The sequence below is a fragment of the Numenius arquata genome, chromosome 15, assembly GCF_964106895.1.
Source record: "Numenius arquata chromosome 15, bNumArq3.hap1.1, whole genome shotgun sequence".
Classification (NCBI taxonomy): Eukaryota; Metazoa; Chordata; class Aves; order Charadriiformes; family Scolopacidae; genus Numenius; species Numenius arquata.
Genome location: NC_133590.1, coordinates 14,351,589 through 14,371,691, shown reverse-complemented (window position 1 = coordinate 14,371,691; position 20,103 = coordinate 14,351,589). Strand labels below are relative to the sequence as shown.

General features: G+C 38.8%; 1 protein-coding gene across 1 annotated transcript in view; it reads left to right on the top strand.

The window, feature by feature from the left end:
- The window catches only part of ADAM12 (ADAM metallopeptidase domain 12), a 182,731-nt gene extending 163,679 nt beyond the window's left edge, over positions 1-19,052 (top strand). The window contains exons 15-23 of the mRNA XM_074158846.1: positions 1,781-1,889; positions 1,984-2,182; positions 4,653-4,730; positions 7,130-7,238; positions 10,290-10,425; positions 11,064-11,172; positions 11,627-11,809; positions 16,258-16,385; positions 17,700-19,052. Coding sequence (XP_074014947.1) covers positions 1,781-1,889; positions 1,984-2,182; positions 4,653-4,730; positions 7,130-7,238; positions 10,290-10,425; positions 11,064-11,172; positions 11,627-11,809; positions 16,258-16,385; positions 17,700-17,760 — 1,112 coding nt within the window. The 3' untranslated portion in view covers positions 17,761-19,052. The remainder of the gene's footprint in view (positions 1-1,780; positions 1,890-1,983; positions 2,183-4,652; positions 4,731-7,129; positions 7,239-10,289; positions 10,426-11,063; positions 11,173-11,626; positions 11,810-16,257; positions 16,386-17,699) is intronic.
- Positions 19,053-20,103: the final 1,051 nt, after the last annotated feature.

Below are 20,103 nucleotides of genomic sequence, written 5' to 3'. Positions count from 1 at the left end.
ATGTTAGAAGGAGAAGAGGGTGCCATCTTAAGCCTCTCAAAGTTTTAATATTTTGTCCTTAATAGCATTAGATTGCTGTTCAGCAGTATATAGTATTAGTTAAGCTTCTGACTGTGAAATGCGGATAATTAATTGAGGTTTTAATCTCCGAGTTATTAGTGAAAAGATCCACATTAACTGGGAGTTTTACAATCATATTTGTGTTTTCGTCTCCAGGAATGTGACCCCTTTTCTAAAAAAACCTCATTCCTCTTTGAAGCCTTTCAAATGGAATCTTCAGGATGGTTTAAATAAATGATATGTTTTACCCACAGTTAGAGGCATACACACTTGGAAGAGGCTCAAAACATTTGAAAAAAAAATGTTATGTTAACTCAGATATTGTGTTTCTGTTAAAGATCAGGGAATGCTGTAGAAATTATATATTCTCAGCCTGTAGGCTATCACATCATTTGTTACCAGTTATTTTTGTTTTAGTTTGGCTGATCTATCAAAAGTACAAAAATGTATCTAGCAGATATCTGTGAAGAGTTTTAGCCAGTGTATCTCCTTCCCACCTTGTCTCCTCAAAGACAGTCTGTCTATTGGAGTAGTTGAAACGTTGGCAGTGACTCGATTGTGCTATTAATTATCTTCATGGAAAGAAAATATGGGGTAGTAAAGAGCCCTAGCAAAGGGCTTCTTAATTTGGCAAGGACCAACAATTATTGGCTGGAAATAAAAGCCACATTTCACAATAGAATGAAGGGATTAAATTCTAATACATGGACAAATTCATTGTTGTGCCAATCAAATGAGGAAAGTAGATTCTCCACCTCTTATGCATTTCAGATGAACGCATGTATCTTCCCCTAGAAGATATTCAGCAGTTGGTCTAGGGAACTGTTTTCTAGGGAAAAACGGACAGGATATTGTCTGTATAAGACATTAGAATCTATGTTCTAATAGTATCTTTGAACTTCTAACATGTAGAGATGAGTAATTTGTCCGCACAAACATTTCCAGTACTACTTCCATCTGGGAAGTTCCTTTGCTGTTAGGATATGTCTCCATCATGAAATGCTACAGTAAATAAGAACCAGATGCTGCCTGTCTTCCCAGATTCCTCCTCCTACCACCATGGCAGAAACAACCCTTCTTTCAAGTCCGTCTTTCCTCTCAGAAGTGAATTCACTGAGGATTAAGGCAGGGATGGCTTCCCTTCCTCTCCCCACTACATTAGCTTCTGCAAACAGCAGTGGATTCTCTTTTCCATGTTATGTGGTCGTGTTTTTACAGTCACATAGCATTCTAGTTTGCAACTGGATTTTTTCTGGTTTCTTGTTCTTCTGAATTGCACTTACAAAGGCCTTTCTTGAAAAGTATTTTCTCTGGCTTCAGCTGTTGGGCTCTCAGTAGAATAGTGTGGACTCCTGTAAAAAGAAGGGACTTAACCTGCCAGCTGGCCTTTGTCTGTCTTCACCAAACTAGATTTGGCATTTGCTAAAAGTTTTTGTGTCCTAGGAGGATTCACAAGAGGGATATCATCTAGAGAAATTCTGAAAGAGAACGAGTTCTGCATTGTCTATCGCTCAGCAATGCCAAGAGAGGCAAATAACAGTGGGAAACCCGCACATCCAGGCTCTTCAATTAGCATGCTGATCCAGCGCTACTGTTTTGTTGTGCTTCATCAATATGCAGATCACATCTTACCTTCCCCTAAAGCATCAGCGGAGCTCAAAGAAAATTATTAAAAACACCTTGTATGAGATGAAAGTTCTGATTAGGTTTTTTGTTTCAGGTGCGAAACCTGCTCCTGGGATCTGCTTTGAGAGAGTCAATTCCGCAGGGGATCCTTACGGCAACTGTGGCAAAGACTCCAAGAGCTCCTTCGCTAAATGTGAACCCAGGTAGGCTCTTCCCCCACAAACACAGGTGGTGGGAGAGGGCTTTATAACATTAAAAATTATTTAACTAATTTTCGGCTTTGTTTATTTCCTTCAGAGATGCTAAATGTGGAAAAATTCAGTGTCAAGGAGGAGCAAATCGACCTGTAATTGGTACCAATGCTGTTTCCATAGAAACTAATATCCCACTTCAGGAAGGTGGCAAGATTCTGTGTCGTGGTACCCACGTGTATTTGGGGGATGATATGCCAGATCCTGGTCTTGTGCTGTCAGGAACCAAGTGTGAAGATGGAAAAGTAAGGTTCTGAAATACTCCCAAACAAGGAGAACATCACTACCCTCATGCTGCCAAGTATTTAATACTAAACTGACAGGGTTTTGCTTTGGGATATTTTTTTTTCGATAAAATAATTGTTTCTCATGCTCACACTGAGTCAGATTTTTACTCCCTTTTTCTGTTGGCCACTATTCTGGATTTCAGATTGGCAGATGTAATAAAAGTTGCTTAAGTTTATTACTGATTTTTTGAGGGCAGTCCCAAGTTTCTGTCCGTGTAGCGTAGAGGTTTTCTGCAAAATAAGTACAGCAAAATACTTTACGGGATTGTGAATGAGTTTCTGAGGAGTTCAATGTATTCACTTTCCCAGTGTCTATGGCATCACAAAATTGTCATTAACTTCATTTTAGGTTTCAAAATGTGTTATATCTGCTGATTATGGCTCCCCCTCCTCTTTTTTTTTTCTTGCAGAAGAAGCTATTAGAAAAATAGGAACCCATTGATGCTCGGCCACCAAAACTGATTTTTGCAATCATATTTTGCAAACTTTGTGAATTATCCATTGTAAGTGTAGTCCAAATTTCATATGGCTGTCCCATTCTTAGGTTTTCTTTTGTGAGAAAAGGAACAGAGAAAAGTGGGAGACAGCCAGGAGTTTACAGGGGGGAGCAACAGAAAAAAAACCCCAAGAACTACTGAAGTGAAGAGGGTTTCCATACCCTCGGTGGATTACTTGCAATAAAGAAAAAAAAAAAGTGCTTTGATAATTTGTGGTAAATTCAAATAAGCCTCTGCATTTCTGAATGCTTTTGAGTTCTGCTGGATTATCACGCTGCACTGGGAACAGGTTTAAAATATGTCCCTAGTGAAACTACAGCTCTGTTACAGGAAAACAACCCTTACACTATTTCTAAGTCAATCTGTTATAAAATGTCTTTTCAAAGAAAATTCAATGCTGGGAAAGTACCCCATTATGTTTTACTAATGAGTATTTAATCTTTCTAATCTATCTAATCATACACATACACACTATAGAATACACAGGCTAATACTTATGAAATTGTATGTTTTACTTTGAGGACATTAGTGCATTTGTATTATGGATTAAGAATATGAATTTAAATATTCTTGAGTTTTCTAAGCTGAAGATACACAATTTGAAATGCAGCCATTTTAATGTGATCAAAATTCTGTGAGCTACTGCACTATGAATATTTGAATTGTGAATGCTGCTGTAATCAGACCATATTCTCTACATGCGTGCATGTTGATGCCAATTCACTCTAATTTCCTTCCCATTTTTCCTTCTCCCCAGGGGATAAGTGCCCTGATTAAGCATCCCTGTCGTCTCCTTCAACACTATTCCCTGCTTAATGCTAATTATAGTGACTGACTTTTAGTACTACTGAACTGAACTGCAGTTAAACATGAGCAAAACTGTGCAGTGATTTTTTTTATTTTTTATTTTTTGGTCAACATAGCATAGCAACAGTTATTCCATACCTGATTTCTTCTTTCCTTCAATTTTGGGTAGGATAAATTCTCATTACTGACATCTTCATCAGTCATTTGAGTGCTTGATGGTATTATTAGATGGTACTAATCTTGCTTTACCTCAATTTTCAGCAATATTGGCAGAGTAAAGCTTACCTATAATGGAAAATTAAAAACATTGAGTTTTATTACTTGCATATGCTATTTGTTTACTTCCATTTCCTATAAGTTTATTATTACACTTTAAATAATGATGGTTTATATTTGACACCCAAAAAAATGTTTAGCTTGGGAAAACTCCTAGAGAGGTCTCAGTTTTGCTGAAGACCGGTGATGAGCCCACATATATCAATGCCCTCAGCTAAATATTCTGGCTGTCCTGGGCCCAAATTCTGTACTAGCACAGGTAAGTATTGCACTATTGATAGAAACAGAATTATGCTAATTGACACTGTGGGGGCGTCTGAATCTTTCCTTGAGGAACCACCTGCCACTTTGAAGACACAAATGCAGCCAGATCAGATACATGAAAGAATCTTGCTCAACGCATTCCTCGTCCTGAAAAAATGCAAAATATTGTTTTTTTTTTTTACATTGGCTTAAAAAAACCAAAGCCCCAGCAGCTCACCACAAGTTCCACTTCAGTGAAACTCTGAGTGTTTATTTACACAAGCTCAATACATCAACCAAATATAAGAACTATGTCTGAAATTCAGGATTGGCCAGGATGCTGATCGAGAGCAGTGTCCAACTTCCACAGGGTTGGACCTAGAAGACTTACAAAGGCATAATAATAATAAGAAAACATCTAATTCTGGTGTCCTTATCTTTTTGTCAATGTAACATTGTCAATGCAGCATGTGTATTGGGAGATCTTTCACTGCTGAAACAACCATTGATGGATGAGGAGACGTAGAGAGCTGGAGAGGGACACGATGCCTTGTGAGCGCCGGCACTTCTGTCCCTATTAAAACTCCTTTTCTCTTATTTTGCAGATTTGCCTTAATCGTCGGTGCCAGAATACGAGTGTTTTTGGTGTACATAAATGTGCAACGAAGTGCCATGGACGTGGAGTAAGCATTATAGAAACACTTTTTTTACCATCAGTCAATAAACACTGGACAAGAAATCATTTTATGTAATAGCTTCGGGATCTATGATTGTTTGTAATATATCAAAGTCACTGCAATACTTTTTTATTATGTATTTCCATTTTCAGTGTCCCTTATTTGAACTGCAAGCAATGAAATTATTTTTCTTTAACAAAGAAATATTTATCAGGTAGTTGTTAATTAAGGACAAGTTAATTATCTGTGATAAAAAGGAATATTGTCATCTTCAAAGTGACTTTAAGTCTAACCTTCCTTTGTGAAGAATTCCCATTAACATTTAAAAAAATACAGTTTCTATGTGGATACAGAGAAGTTAAAATGTGCATTTGAATTGAGATTCAAATGGAATAGCATTTCCAAAAGGATTAAAATAAAGTAAAATCATATTGATGAGTTTCATGGCATCAAAGTGGTGCAGGAAAAAGTTGATGATATCGGTTAATAATATCAAAGTGTTTTGAAACCTAGTTTATATTATGAAAATGTTAATTATGTCAAGCTATGCCTTATTAACTTTGATTTGCTGATGATCTGTTTGTTTCTGTGAAAAGCTGTGGCAACCACATTGGAGGAGGCATAGGAAATTCTCTGTCCTCTCCTGAGAAAGGATTTTAATTTGATTTAACTTATCTTATCATCCCACATTTGAAAGAAAGTGCGGTGTTGATGGTGCTGGATTCATTGTGCTGGAATGAGCATCAGCTTGGACTGGCATCTTTATGTCTGTAGGATGGAGAACCTCTGGTGACTCCTAAGTAGCGAAAAACGACCTTGTGGAATTATAGATGGGAACTCCTGTAGTGCTTTAATTTAAAAAATAATGCTTAACGAATGATATTTTTAATTATCTTGCTGTCTCTGAAAAGTAGATCTTTTTTTTCTTTTTGCATTTTACATGACCATAGCCAGTGAATGATATTTTAATACTCTGCAGACGCAGCCAGTACAGGCTTTCTGAAAGCCATCCAGCTGACCTTGCCAGAAAAAAATGCATATTTGCAAAGTCCTGTGAACTACCTAGTACCTTACTCATAAACTCATTTATTAATCTGTTGTGTGGTTTCTCCGTGGTGGTGGTAGATCAGTGTTAGCACAGAATTAAGGACCATATTGACAACTAGCCCTAAACCCAAAAATTTTCCTTAAAAATCATTTTGAGCAGCTACGTGTGACTGTGCCAACTTTCCCTTCTGCAGCAAATTTTACACCCGTTCAGTTCATGTTTTCTGTCGATACAGCAGGGAGTTTTGGCCTCTGCATTAGTCACATAATTGGTTGGCAGCAAAAGGATATGAAGAGCAGCCCTTCTTTTGACAGGTGTTTGGGACTGTCAGACCACCTGCAGAAGAAGCCTTGAGTCTACTGGCCCCTTCTGCTCTGTGCAGTGGGAACAGGCTGGTGTTAATGATGGTAATGGCTTCAAACTAGAAGATGGTAGATTTAGATTAGATTTTAGGAAGAAATTCTTGGCTGTGAGGGTGGTGAGACACTGACCCAGGTTGCCCAAAGAAGCTGTGGCTGCCTCATCCCTGGAGGGATTCAAAGCCAGGTTGGACGGGGCTTTGAGCAACCTGGTCTGGTGGGAAGTGTCCCTGCCCATGGCAGCGGGGTTGGAACTAGATGATCTTTAATGTCCCTTCCAACCTAAACCATTCTATGATTCTATGACTCTGGTCCTTTGGAGCTCTCTTATTCTGCAGGGACAATTTGGTAAATCAGGTCTTGCTAGTTGTTCCTTAACCCAGATTAAAACCACCGAGGACTGTATCTGTATAGACAGTGCAGGTGTGGTATCAAAAGGAGGTTTCCCTCAGCTCTGATTCCAGTTTCACATGTTCTTCCAGCAACAGTTCTTCTTAGAGCTGGGGGATCTGAGCAGTGGTGAAATCAGTATGCAGCCTAGAGAAAGCCCTTGATGGATAGGAGTGTTCAAGTGGGCTGACAAAGCTTTACGGCATTAATAGCGTAGAGAGACTCTTGTTCTTATGAGGGCAGAGAGAACAGAAGTTAGAAAGCAGATAATGTTGCTCCTGGAGGCAAAGAGAGAATAAGACTTAAGAGGTGTGTGATTATCCTTATATTATTGAAGTCGTCAGCTGGTACAACTCAAACGATTACCTGCCAAATAAATAATGCTATTTTTAGGATCCCTGTTATTCCGTGGCATCTTGCATTCAGAGTTGCTCTATGCCCTCTTAGTTGTGCCAACAGGCAGATACCAGCAGCACATCCCTTTCCTTCTATAAGCTTTATTTCTTTCAGATGGGTCACTATCTGATTAGGAGGCCTTATCAGCCAGTGCTGCTCTCAGATGTACAGGGTAATCCTCCTCATGTTCAGTCATTTGTCTTGTTTTGCAGGTCTGCAACAATAAAAAGAACTGTCACTGCGAGGCTGACTGGGCTCCCCCCTACTGTGACAAGCCAGGGTTTGGTGGCAGCATGGACAGCGGACCAATTAGGCAAGCAGGTAAGTAGTAATTCATGCCTTTACCTGTTGTTCCCATGATAAAGAGTGGAAATACAAAGTATCCTCTTGTAAGTAACGAGCAAGATTGGGAAATAAATCAGTAAATCAAATGGCTTAATCCAAACGCATTGGCACCAACTTGAAAATTTAGTGAAGCAAAACCAAAGCCGGAGTCGTCCATCAATTTGCTTGCCTAACTCAAGGCACGGTGGTCCTGGCAGGTTCTTTTCCTTGCCTTTCTTGTTTTTTTTTCAGGATACAGGGTGAAGTTTAGTAGCTCACTGCAATAAGTAGGAAATGGTATTGATTTAAGCCAAGGATGAGGAACTAACTCCCACTCTTGAGCTAATCCTGTTGCCATGGTAGGTGAATGTTGCAGTACTCTTGGATTCACCTTGAGATACGCCAAGCTCCGGTGTTCTCCACTCAGTGCATCAGGACAGGACCACCTTATTGTACACGTAACCTGCTTCTATAGCTGTGTGCCTACCTGAGTGGATATTGCAATGATTATAAATGCAAAATTATTGCATAATCAAAAATCAGAAATATATCTGATATTGTGCTTCTAAGGAGGATCTTTTGTATTTTGGAAAATAGCAGATTCCTGACTATCTCAGATTAAAACTACATTTTATATATAGCTTCCACACATTTACCAGGAGTTGCCCTCACGTATAATAGTAGTTGGAGACATGCATTTTCTATAACTTGTATTTCAATTCCCCCTTGTTCAATCTGCAGAACATTGGCTATAGTATCTTACTTCACCTTTGGCCAACCTCAGAAGGAATTATTTCTACACATTGTGAACTTTTATAGGATTTGATAATCATCACATGCCAATTTTCCCCCGGAGTACTGTAACTGCAGTGACTTCCACAGAGATGTTTCTGATTTATGTCTGAGTAAGTGACAGGACAGGCAGTCTACTCCCATATACATATATAAACTAAAACTTGCTGGAAAAATGATCTGTGTGTTTTCATATGAATAACACTATTCAAACCCAAAATAGATTGTATTCTCTACATGCCAGAGCCTGCAGTGAATTGTAATACTGGATTTATGACATCACGGTCATTTCCATGACAAAGCTTCACATTATGATTTCACTGTTGAAAGATCTCTTTTTTTAAATACCTACCAAATGGTACGACAGCGAAGAATCGTGCTCAGGCACTGAACAAGTGTGATTACTTGTGTGTTAAATGTTTTCTTTTAAGACTTGCTCTAAAGCATTATAGTCGATTTTCAGCTTACCTGAAAGCTAAGTATCTAGGGGAACTACAAAATATATTACAATAATGTGTTGCACAGACAGCACTAACTAGAGAAGACAAATAGAGGACATCTTTGATAATTCTTGCTAACTCTTCAATTTAACAGAAAATTGTTTTAACAATAGTTTAATATAGTGTGGTAGTTTTGCTATTTTTCTCAAAAGACAGTGCTACATTCAGTAATACTGGGAATAAACAAATATGGAAATTGCTAGAGGACCCAATTTTCTATCGCTGACACTTGGATTGGAATATGAACACTTGATGGGGTGGCTTGGATTATGAGCTGAGTAGTTTGCACATCTCTAAATCAAATTACAGAAGGATTAGCTCAATAAAATACTTTCACCTTAGTCAAACACAGCTCATAGTCTCATTAGTATTTAGTAACTGATTTTACCTAGCTGACTTAGAATAAACGTATGTGTTTGACACTATATTTTTCTTACAAAGAAGCCTTAAATATTTAATTGTTAGGTAGAGATGTTAATTAATTTAAATTGCATAATCTTATCTTATTAATTGTATTAATCTTTTAGAGACAGTGAGGGATTTATTACTCTGCAGCGCTCTAAGGTAAAAAGCATAGCACTTTACGCCCCATCAATTCCCATGTGGACTTTGTTCGGTCAGTGCTGCTGACTGAGCATCCCAGTGAGCTCAGACCAGTAGAGAAGAGCCAGCTGGCTGGAAATCAATCAGGATAAGACTGAGACAGTGATGATAGGTTACCATAGAAAAGATTAAAGCTGTTGCTCCTACTGTGGGCGGGTGCATTTTTTAGGTCAGCAGTCCCGAAGAATCACAACAGCCTCTCCTCCAGCCAATGACCGTATCTCATATCCAGAAGGATCAGAGCTGCTGCTTCACTCCTCCTAAAAATAAGGCTTTCTCTCAGCTGTAAGTCATCTAGTCAGGGTTCACCTCACTGTTGTGCCTCACTTAGGTGCCAGCAAGGTACTTAAAGAAGCTTAAAGCACTCTGAAAACTGGAACAAGTACAGAAGGTGGCAGCCCCTCGTTAAGCGGAGCATTCCTCGGAGAGCACACAACGCCGTTGCTGAAGGCTTTCCTTCGGCTCCTCGCTTGCCTCCAGATTCAACTTGACAGCCATCTGGGCTCACCACAGTAGCCCAGATTTCAGACTGTTTTCCCAGTGTTAAGCATGAAGAAACCCTTAAAATGTGGTTAGAAAGGAGTTAGGGTTACGGCTTGTGTTTGAGGGGCAGAATATTTAAAAGTTTGCACTTTACTCCAGCCATGATTTACATATCCCTGTTCCTTTTCTCTCCCTCTCAGCCTCTGTCTCCCTCCCACCCTGGCAGAAGGCAGCCCATGAAGAAGGTGCCAGTTCACATTGCTACGGGTGGGTGGCCGGATGAGGCCAACACCTCATAGACCTTATGGCCCATTTGCAGGTGACAACCCAAGCAGAACTTCAATATATGTGCAGAGAGAGTACAGGGAGATGTTCCTGTTTGGACCCAGCTATCTGACTAGAATAGAATAGTTCAGTTGGAAGGGATCTACAACACTATACATTAACCAATTTTTCCTCAATGTTAAAGAAATAACTTTAAAACAGGCAAAAATTCAAGCATCAAGCTAGAAGAAATAAGAGCTTATTAATCTTTAATTCATAGTTTATTACCTTCACCAGCATTGCAGTGAGGAACCCAGGCCAGGCAGCAGTGTCCCGCTCCATCCTCATCGCACATTCCCATAGAGGTGGCTCCTGGCAGAAGTTAACCCAATGTGTTTTGTTGCAGATAATAAGAGTTTAACCGTAGGAGTGTTGATAACCATTCTGTGCCTTATCTTTGCTGGATCAATCATGTATCTGAAAAGGAAGACTTTAATGAGATGGTTGTTTACAAGTAAAAAGACAACAATAGAGAAACTAAGGTATGATCAGTTTTGCTAATTATGCTCTAATAGATATTAGTAGAGAGTATCTGTCAGCGTGGCAGCTCTCATTTCGACATTCGTCACAGAATGATGTGAATATGTTAGGAAGAGCCAGCCTTAACAAAAATATTCAAGTATCAACAGCAGTGTTTTTCCTCGTTTAGCTCAGCTTTATCGATTGTCAGCAGATAATGTAGGTTTTGGTTTGACTCTATACATCTCTTATGTTGTGATAAAAAAAATATAGAAGTGACGGAAGTATTGCCTTTATTTTCATTTGCTTGAAATAGTTTCATTACATTGCGTGGCCTTTTATCTAAACTCAGTCGAGTGAGCTGAAACTTTCATATTCGAGGTCATTACTGTTTAAATGCTAGATTCATTAGAATAGTCTCTTGGGTGTTACAAAGCTGCATTTCCACAGATTGCAGAACCTAATTTAACAGACTACTGGTTTCCAAAAAATCAATATTTATTTTTATTCTTGCAGGAGCACTACACAATTTTTACTTTCCTTGTTTACTATATCAAGTCAGAAAGTCCTTGCGAAATCTCATTTTAAAAAGAGGCTACTGTTTAAAAAAAATGTTATAAAGCAGAATGCTGTGTTCAGTAAGTATGTGTTTGTATTGCAGGTCTGTGGGTCCAGCGAGACCTTCCAGTTCATCTGAGCCTAATCATGTTCATACCACGTCTCTCAGTAAAAATCTCATCATGAAGCCACAAAATACAAACATACAAAAAGTGAGTCCCTAAATAGTATAAAAAAAAAGGGGTGGGGGAGGGAAACTCCCATATTATATATTTTGGATCTCATTTAAGTAATTTATTATAACACAATTATTACCTGATCTTAATTTCATGTAGAACTAACAATGTGTAAAATGCGTAGAAGATGTAGGCTTCAAAATAGATTTATGGCTTCCAAGTTTTAGACAGACGGAGATGTCAAGTGGAGAAAAAGAAATAGTTTAGTCTCCAGGACAGAGCTATTGGTTCTCACCAGAACACGACATCTGAATGGTGAAGGATGCTTGAGCAGGACTCCGGAAGCTGTTAATTGCTTCTCTGGTTGCAGAGGTGTTGAAGGTAGATGAAAGCAGAGTAGAAGAGAAAAGCAAGTGAGTAACATAGATTAAAAGTTGCTTATGTCAACTCTTGAAGTTTATAGCTTTTGGTTGGGGTTGTTTATTTATAGAGAGATGGTCCAAGACGACCGCTGCCATACCAGATCATTGACATCAGTAACCCTGTGAAGACACAGGATTTGCCACAATTAAAAACGCCGCAGCGAGTCCTACCGCCCCTTCCCCAGCTGCCGTGTCACCAAGCTGTGCCTGAAAGACCCTTGCCAGCTCACCCTTCACTGAGGTTCACCCAGGTAACCATTGATTTTCTTTACGCTTCCCTTCTATTTAATATTTAGTGTGTGATTATCTGCATGTGGTGAAGAGGAACAAAGCATCCTCTCACCTTTCATATTGGTCTTTTTATACATTATTTCCTTTAGACTTTGTACAAGTTTAGAAATGCGGTGTAGATATATCAGTTTATGCCAACTGAGGCTGTGATCCTAAAATTTAGGATCCTGAACCCTCTCTTCACCACTCAGAAGGCACAAGAGTATAAACAAGCTTCGTATTACGGGCAAACACAGGCTCATTCACCAGCTGCCCAACCGGAGGAGAAACTGTGCGGTTTGTTAGCAAGGTGCCAAATACAGTGATATAGTTTAGGAAGTCAACTTGCAGATCACTTGTGCAAGAGCAAAAGGTACATTAGCTTGATGTGCTTCTCTTCTGCCAGGGGCTCTATGAATTGCGTTTATTTTTTTTCCAGAACACAGACCTGAAAAGCAGACTTGAAATTACCCACACTATTTCCCGTAGACATAGCTTTCATTGCAATGTTTAAATAGAGCTGGCAACCCTTTTTTTTTTTTTTTTTTAATAAGACACATCTCAAGGTGATATTCAGGGTAGATGAAGTTGTCTGTGCAGTTGTCTATATTAAATTGTCCCTTTTCTTGTCACTGGCTTCTCTCTTTTGGTTGTATTTGTAGCATGACGGTGTCTAAGCAAAGGAATCAGGCACCCAGCTATTTCTGTTTAGTTGACATCATGCTATTCTGGATATAGTACAAGATTAAAATGAAGTGAATGTCATTATCACCAAGCTATCTTAAATGAGCATCATATTGATTTGGATGCACATACTGCAAATCTGTCCTCAAATAGCTGTGTCTTGAGTGACTGTGCCTGAACCTACTGGGATGTCCAAGGACAGAGCACCTTCCTCCCGCAGCAACCTCGTGAGCTATCCCAATTTATAGGAGGATATGGCTATGAGAAACAGTCGCTGCAGTGTGGTGCTTTGAAAAGTGGTTGTAAAAATAACACAAAAAGGGATGAGACACTGCTGAGCTGCCACGGCAGTTCGCTTATGTATTACAACAGCAGAAAAAGTGTGTCTAGTTTTAATTTTGTCTAAGTCTGAACACTGAATCACTCAGACCAACACCAAATAAGTGTTTAAGCTTTTTCTTCTTCCCTTTTCCGCCTTCTTAGTCATTTATTTTCCTTTTCAGGGGAATGGGAAATACTGATTCTTTCTAAAATTAATTATATAGGAAATCTGAAGTAGCATTGGTTTGTGTTGGTTTTGTCTTTAGCCCTAATGGTTCATTATTTATTTTCTTGCATTCCTTAAAACATTCTGCATATTTCACAGTGGTCAAAGTTAAGATTTTAAGTAAAAGTAAAAAAAAAAGTAAAGAGCTTTTCTCTTTCTTAATCAACTTGTTCCATTAAAAAAAAAAAAAAAGGAAGAAAGAAATTTCTTCTATTTCTTGTTATCTAGCAACTTATAAGGTTACGCTGTCTCCTGCTAGCAGAAGACAGATGGAGGAAAGGCTTTCCAAGAAAAAAGTAACCCTTTCTCATTCTGATGGTGCATCTGTATCTGCCCCAGCCTATCATCACACATCACAGCAGCCCGATGCACCGCTACAAATCACGTTCCTAAGTGCCCTCCCCTTCAAATCCCACAGAAAGGGCAAGGTAGAATATGAGAGATCTCTACTACTGTCACTACCAAAGACTGACAGATCTGAAACTGCCAAAAAGCTTTTCAGTTTGGCAGATGGTTCCTCCATCAAGAAAAATATCGCTGTTTTCAATTTTCAGTTGCTGCATGAAACAGAAGTAGGACGAACAGGGGATCAACTCAAGGCAACCTAGTGAATAAGCAAGAGTGACTTCTTTCAAAATGTCCATAGCCTCAATCCAAGATTGTCAGAAACAACTACTTTTTATATCCTAGGGACACAGAAAACACTGTATGGGAAGAAAATCTTTTCTTCTAAAGTTAACAATTTTACTCCCTCAAAGCTTGGAAGAAGTAAATTAACTTGAGAATAGTTTGGGCCTAGTTTATATAGATATTACTTACTGTATTGCTTCAACACTCTCTTGGAAGTGCATCCATCAGGCCATCAAGAGGAAGCACTTTAAAAATCATTGCTAGGTTGATAATCTCATCCAGATGCTCGGTACTGCAGTACAGTGCTGAAGAGTAGCTGAGACTGTTCGCTCTTTCTATGGCTCCACAGCTTGGGCTTGTCTCCCCACCAGAGTTATATTTATAGTATCAATGCTGTTTCAACATACTTCCTCATGTGGATGTTTCTTCTGAAATAAGAAGGCCTAAAGAACTAGTTTGGCTTAGGCATCAAAGATTATATTAATGCTCAGCCGTAAGAAGATGCTCACTGCACTGTTCTAGATCAGCACATGTGGATTAGCCATTCCAGCCAGTTTCCCCTGCAAAAAGGGGGAAAAACACAAAGGAAAGGATCCCATCAGTACTCTGAGCTTCTCAAAAAGCCCATCTTTCCCTGCTCCCAGGTGTTGCAGGTGGTGACAGGACATAGGACACAGTTAATAAGCACAAAGAAATAAACAAAGACCATTTTCCTCTTGTTTTGTTCATTCATCCTTACCAGATCTTAAGTTCTTCAGACCCCTGTTTCTCCAGACTGACCTCTGTCTCTCCAGACTGCTGAGCCTGGATTCCTTCCTCTTCTCTATTATGGTACCTAAGCACCCTGCCAGTCGATGAGTAAATAGAAATCATGCAATAACAATTAGGGACTGATCAAGCACACAGCTGAATACTCATGTGATCAGACTAATTCATGTGATTAATCATCTAAAAGTACTTGAGGGAAAAGGCCACTTCTGTGGAGGCAATCAAGGGAATAAAGGCTTTATGGTGTTCAAAGGTGCATTATGTTTTTGCTGCATTTAAAATGCTGATGGGTTTGCATTTGATACAAGTTTTTTTTAAATGCTGTTACAATCAAGGTGATGATGTATATACTCTCCCATGTAATAAACATCATGACTTTTAAAAAATTATTACAGAAGTAACTTAAATTTATATTTACTGTAGAGGTAATTCAGTTATTTTAAAAGTATCGGTTTATTCTGTGATCTAATTTGTTACAAATTGGTATATTTTACTTTAAAACACATATGTCAAGATTTCATTGTGTAAGAAATTTGGTGCACAAAGGACCCTTTGGTTAAGTAATACTGATGGTAAGATTTCTTCTCTTAATAGTTTTAGGGTTCTAGTTCTGTGTCATAGGAAAGATTCTGTTTTGAAGAACTTCTTTGCAGATGTTTAATTAAGGCCTGTGACTTTCATCAGGATAGTGAAATTTGGCTACTACAATAAGATAAAACCAGAATTTTTTTTTTTATGTTGCTATTTCTCATTCACTCAAGACCTAGTACATGTTATGTCAATAGTGAAAAAGGGAAATTGTATACAGCTTTGAAATATAGTTTGTGGTAAATTTGAAATGACTACGTACAAGGTTTACTGAAGCTCCATATTTTCTTCTTTATCAAAATGCCTACTGAAAGTCAACCTGCGTTTTCTTCTTGAAAGAGCAAACATTTGCCATGAAAAGTAAGAAAACAAAGGAATGCTCAAAACAAATAAGGAAAAGTTGTCCTTTATTCATGAGCAATTCGTGCCTCTAATTGCTTATAAGCTCTTGTTTCTTTTCAATCAACTTTACTAATGATAGTTATGGCATACTAATAATAAAGAATTGCGCAGAAAAAGCATGACTATGCAGTTCAGATCGCAGAAGGATCTGAAGTGAGCTTTTGGATATTTTGGAGAGTTTTTGTATGCCCTGAGCAAGTCCCTTAATCTATCCCAGTTCCTCATAATGAAGACCACAAATAGACATGTTACAGTGTTTGCAATGTTTCGGGGACCACACAGAAGAGACATTAGCTCATGCCTGACAGCAGATGACTTCTGTTCTTTATTAATGAATCATTTAATTCCACAGAATGAAAGAACAGCAGCATCTCTAAAAAAAATTCCACAGATGATACCAATTCTAACTAGACTTGAGGAGTTTGTTTCTGTGGTCATCTGAATTTGCATTTTAAAGGTGTTTCTAGTATTTCCATCTTTTTGTATAACTCCTTTTACAGTTTTATGTAGTCAATTATGTTTTCTTCGTTTACCACCGATTATTCATCAACTCCAGTATAGATGCACCCAGTTTCTAGAGTAAAGAATCAAAAGAAACACAATTGTCAAAATATAGTGTTAAAACTTTGGTTTTAAATTTAAAACCCCGTTGATTAAAAATAAGTTATGTCTTACTCATTTAAATATACCTGGTCACAACTACACTGAACTTGTCTTCAATTTAACTCAATTGTTGGTGTGTTAAATACGTTATGCTAGTGCCAAAGACTAATATGTTTTATTTTCTAATACGTTTATGTTTTATAATAGGAAACCCACAAACCAAACCCTCCTCGGAAGCCTCTTCCAGCAGACCCTCTGACCAAAGCGCGCTATAACAGCGGGGGCCCAGCAGTGCCCCGACACACAAAAGCTCTGCCTCACGTTACTCCCATCAGGTTAGTTCTCCTCATCAAAATGCCTTCATTATTAGCACTTTGTTCAATTATAGGTCTTAGGTGTCTTGAGCAACTATGCTCTGCTGTAACTCTCGCCGAGAGCTACGCAACAACCATCTTCTAGTGGTTTATATAAAATCAGGCAGTGTCTGATTCTCACTGGGCACAACTGCACCACACAAATATGAGAATTTATGCCGCGTTTGAAGGTTGGGCTGTAAGCATCTGACTGTATGTTTACAAAAACTGCCCAATAAATACAATCCCTCTCAAAAAAAGGAGTTAATAAGCACCAATTTCAAGAAAAACAAAGCTCTCAGAGAAAAAAAAAAAAATCCTCCTCAGACCACCTGCAGAATTGGGCTGAGACCTGAATGCTGTTAATATCAACCACCAATAAAAGCAATTTTTCATTCACACATCTCACAATGGAACATCAATTTATATTACCTGAACATAATACCCAAAACATTCAGAAAGCACACAAATTGTACACTTCCAAAAGAGGATGTTGAAAAAACATAACCTGGAAGTGAAATAACTACACCCAATGCTAACGGGCACAGTCACATAATATTTTCTTACCCAATCTTCTGCAGTTTCCCACAAATAAAAAGTGAGCTCCAAGGAAGATAAAAGTAGTATTCTAAGCCACAGGAATTTCACTACTGAGGCACTCCACATTGCTCAGAAAAATTAAAAACAGGATCAAATTAGTTTCCTAACATTTCCAGCAAAAAGATTGCAAAGAGCAAATTTTGGGTAAGCTCCTGGCTGCATATTCTAGTAAAATACTCCGAAACTACTAACATCTCAAGCTGACTACCACAACTTTTTGAAGCTAACTGCTAGTTTCCAACCTTAAGTAGCATTTTTTTGAACAGGTGCAAAATTGATGAGCACCCAAAGAAATAAAGAGTTTAAAGAGCAACACCTGAAACGTTGAGCTACCCTGTCCCACTGGCCAGGCAGCAATTAAAACACGAACTGAAAAAAGAGGAGTCACCTGGTACCATTAACTCTTCTTGATGGGACTTTTTTATGTAGTAACATAGAGTCATAGAATGGTTTGAGTTGGAAAGGACCTTAAAGAGCGCCTCATTCCAAGCCCGTGCCCTGGGCAGGAACACTTCCCACCAGACCAGGTTGCTCAGATCTCCTCCCAGTACAAGAGTCCCGTTCTACGTGTCTGAAGTTACCTTTGATAACTCTAAGAGGTTTTACCATTCATCTTCGTGCCTCAAGCATGATGCTGACAGTGAGAATTAACAAAGTTTAATTTTTCTTAATTAATCTTTTCTTTCTTTCCAACAGACCTGCTCCTAAGCATCCACCACAGGTACCCAGGTCCAGCAACGCTGCTGATGTGAAATGACTAGAAAATCCGACACCTTTATTTTAAAAAAGTGAAGACAGAAGTTTGCACTATCTTTAAACTCCAGCTGGAGTTCATTTTTATGACAATACTTAGAATTTTTAATGTTTAAAACAGCATTATTTTTAAGAATTCTGAGCTACTGCCTTTGGTGCTGTGCTGTGCTATGGTGCTCTGTATACTTGCTCAGGTACTTGTAAATTATTAATTTATGTTGAATATTTATTACAGTGCAGTGCACTGTAGTAGATATTTTTACCATAGCTGAGTTTTCCTAAAAAAGGAAGCCTTTTTTTGTAGTATTTCATTGAACTTGAATAATTCTGCTCTATTGGTCCTCTGTAGAGTTTTTAGTTTTGATCTATTCTTCAAGGAGTGCTGATACTCTTGGAAAAATCAAATGTATAAGCAACTCAATCTCAATGGTTCATAACAAACTTTTGAATAAATATGTCAGGGTTACAAAAAATCTCTTCTGGAACATGATGAAATGCCCGATATCTGCACACAGATGTATTTAACCAAAGTATCACTCAGTGTTAGAAGTTGTACTGTAATTTCAACTTTCACGTTACTGTTTGAAATCGTCGAGAAATCTGTGCTAAAAGAGGACGTATTCATTTTGGACAAGTTCTCTTACTGAAGAAGTACTGTATATCATGAAACTGTATGTTTTTTAACCTCATTTTTCCTCAAACGCAATATAGTTAGTACATATTAATGCAGATATCAGGCCTTCCAGTGTCATTACCTTTTTGATGCTTTGGTGATTAAATTCCACCTGTACTGTGTCAGGCAGGACCATCTCACATAGCTCTCCTGTTTAGACCGACAACACATTACATGCAGGGGCTAGGGGGAAGCCAAGAAGCGTTACAAAGAACCACATTTTAAGAATCAACTATTATACTTATTTCTTTTGCCTCATTGCTCTGCTTATCAACTGTATTTTGCATATTTACTACTGTTTTGTATTTAACTTCTAAAATATTGTTCTGGGTTTCTTAATTTTCAAATCAAAATGTGTATTTTAATACATAGACTTTGGTTATCCTAAGAAATGGCAAAAAAAAATTCATCTCTTTATTATGTGGTAGCATTACATCTGATCTCTTCTGTACCTTGGCAGTAGCACTGCTGAATACAGTTGTTTCAACTATGCTGTAATAAAAACAGTTTTCAAATATCAGTTGAAATAGGAGAAGGAACTATAAACTTATATAGGTTAGTTTCCTCATTGCTTGTACTTTTTGTTTCTTTAAGCAAAAATAAAAGCATTGATAGAAACTTGGATATCATTTCAGTAAGTGTAATTCTATTTAATTTTACCAGTTATTCCCCATTGTAGCAATACAGTTCTCATGTTTATTGATTAAATAAGCCATAGCTTAGTTTGTTGCTGAATAGCAAAGTAAAAGCTTCACAAAAGCAGTTCACAGAATCATAGAATAGTACAATGGTTTGAGTTGGAAGGGACCTTTAAGTGCAGGGACCCCTCCCACCAGACCAGGTTGTTCAAAGCCCCATCCAACCTGGCCTTGAACCCCTCTAGGGATGGGGCAGCCACAGCTTCTCTGGGCAACCTGGGCCAGCATCTCACCACACTCCCAGTAAAGAATTTCTTCCTAATATCTCATCTAAATCTCGCTTCTTTCAGTTTAAAACCATTCCCCCTCGTCCTATTGCTCCACTACCTGATCAACAGTCCCTCCCCATCTCTCCTGTAGCCCCTTTAGGAACTGAAAGGGACTCTAAGGTCTCCCTGGAGGCTTCTCTTCTCCAGGCTGAACAACCCCAACTCTCTCAGCCTGTCCTCACAGCAGAGGGGCTCCAGCCCTTGGAGCATCTTCGCAGCCTCCTCTGGACCTGCTCCAACAGGTCCTTGCCCCTTCTTGTGCTGAGGACTCCAAAGCTGGACACCAGAGTGGAGCAGAGGGGCAGAATCCCCCCCCTCGCCCTGCTGGCCACGCTGCTGGGGATGCAGCCCAGGATGCGGGGGGTTTCTGGGCTGCCAGCACACGTTACCTGCTCATGTTGAGCTTCTCATCCACCAACACCCCCAAGCCCTTCTCCTCAGGGCTGCTCTCATCATGTATAATCTATATAGAGTTGCTGGTGATGGGCATTAAAGCATGGACTAAGGTTTTAAGAAAGTGTAAAGTAAAGTACCAGGGCACTGTAATACCCCTGTTGCCACTTACAGCCCACGCAAGGATGCAACTCAGAGTCATTAGATTGGGACAGAAACCATTCATTTCATTTTGGCAGTAAGTAAAGCCTAGCAACTTGGAAACTGCCTTAAACAGATGGTCTGAAAAAATTTTTAGGTAATGCCCAAGTAGT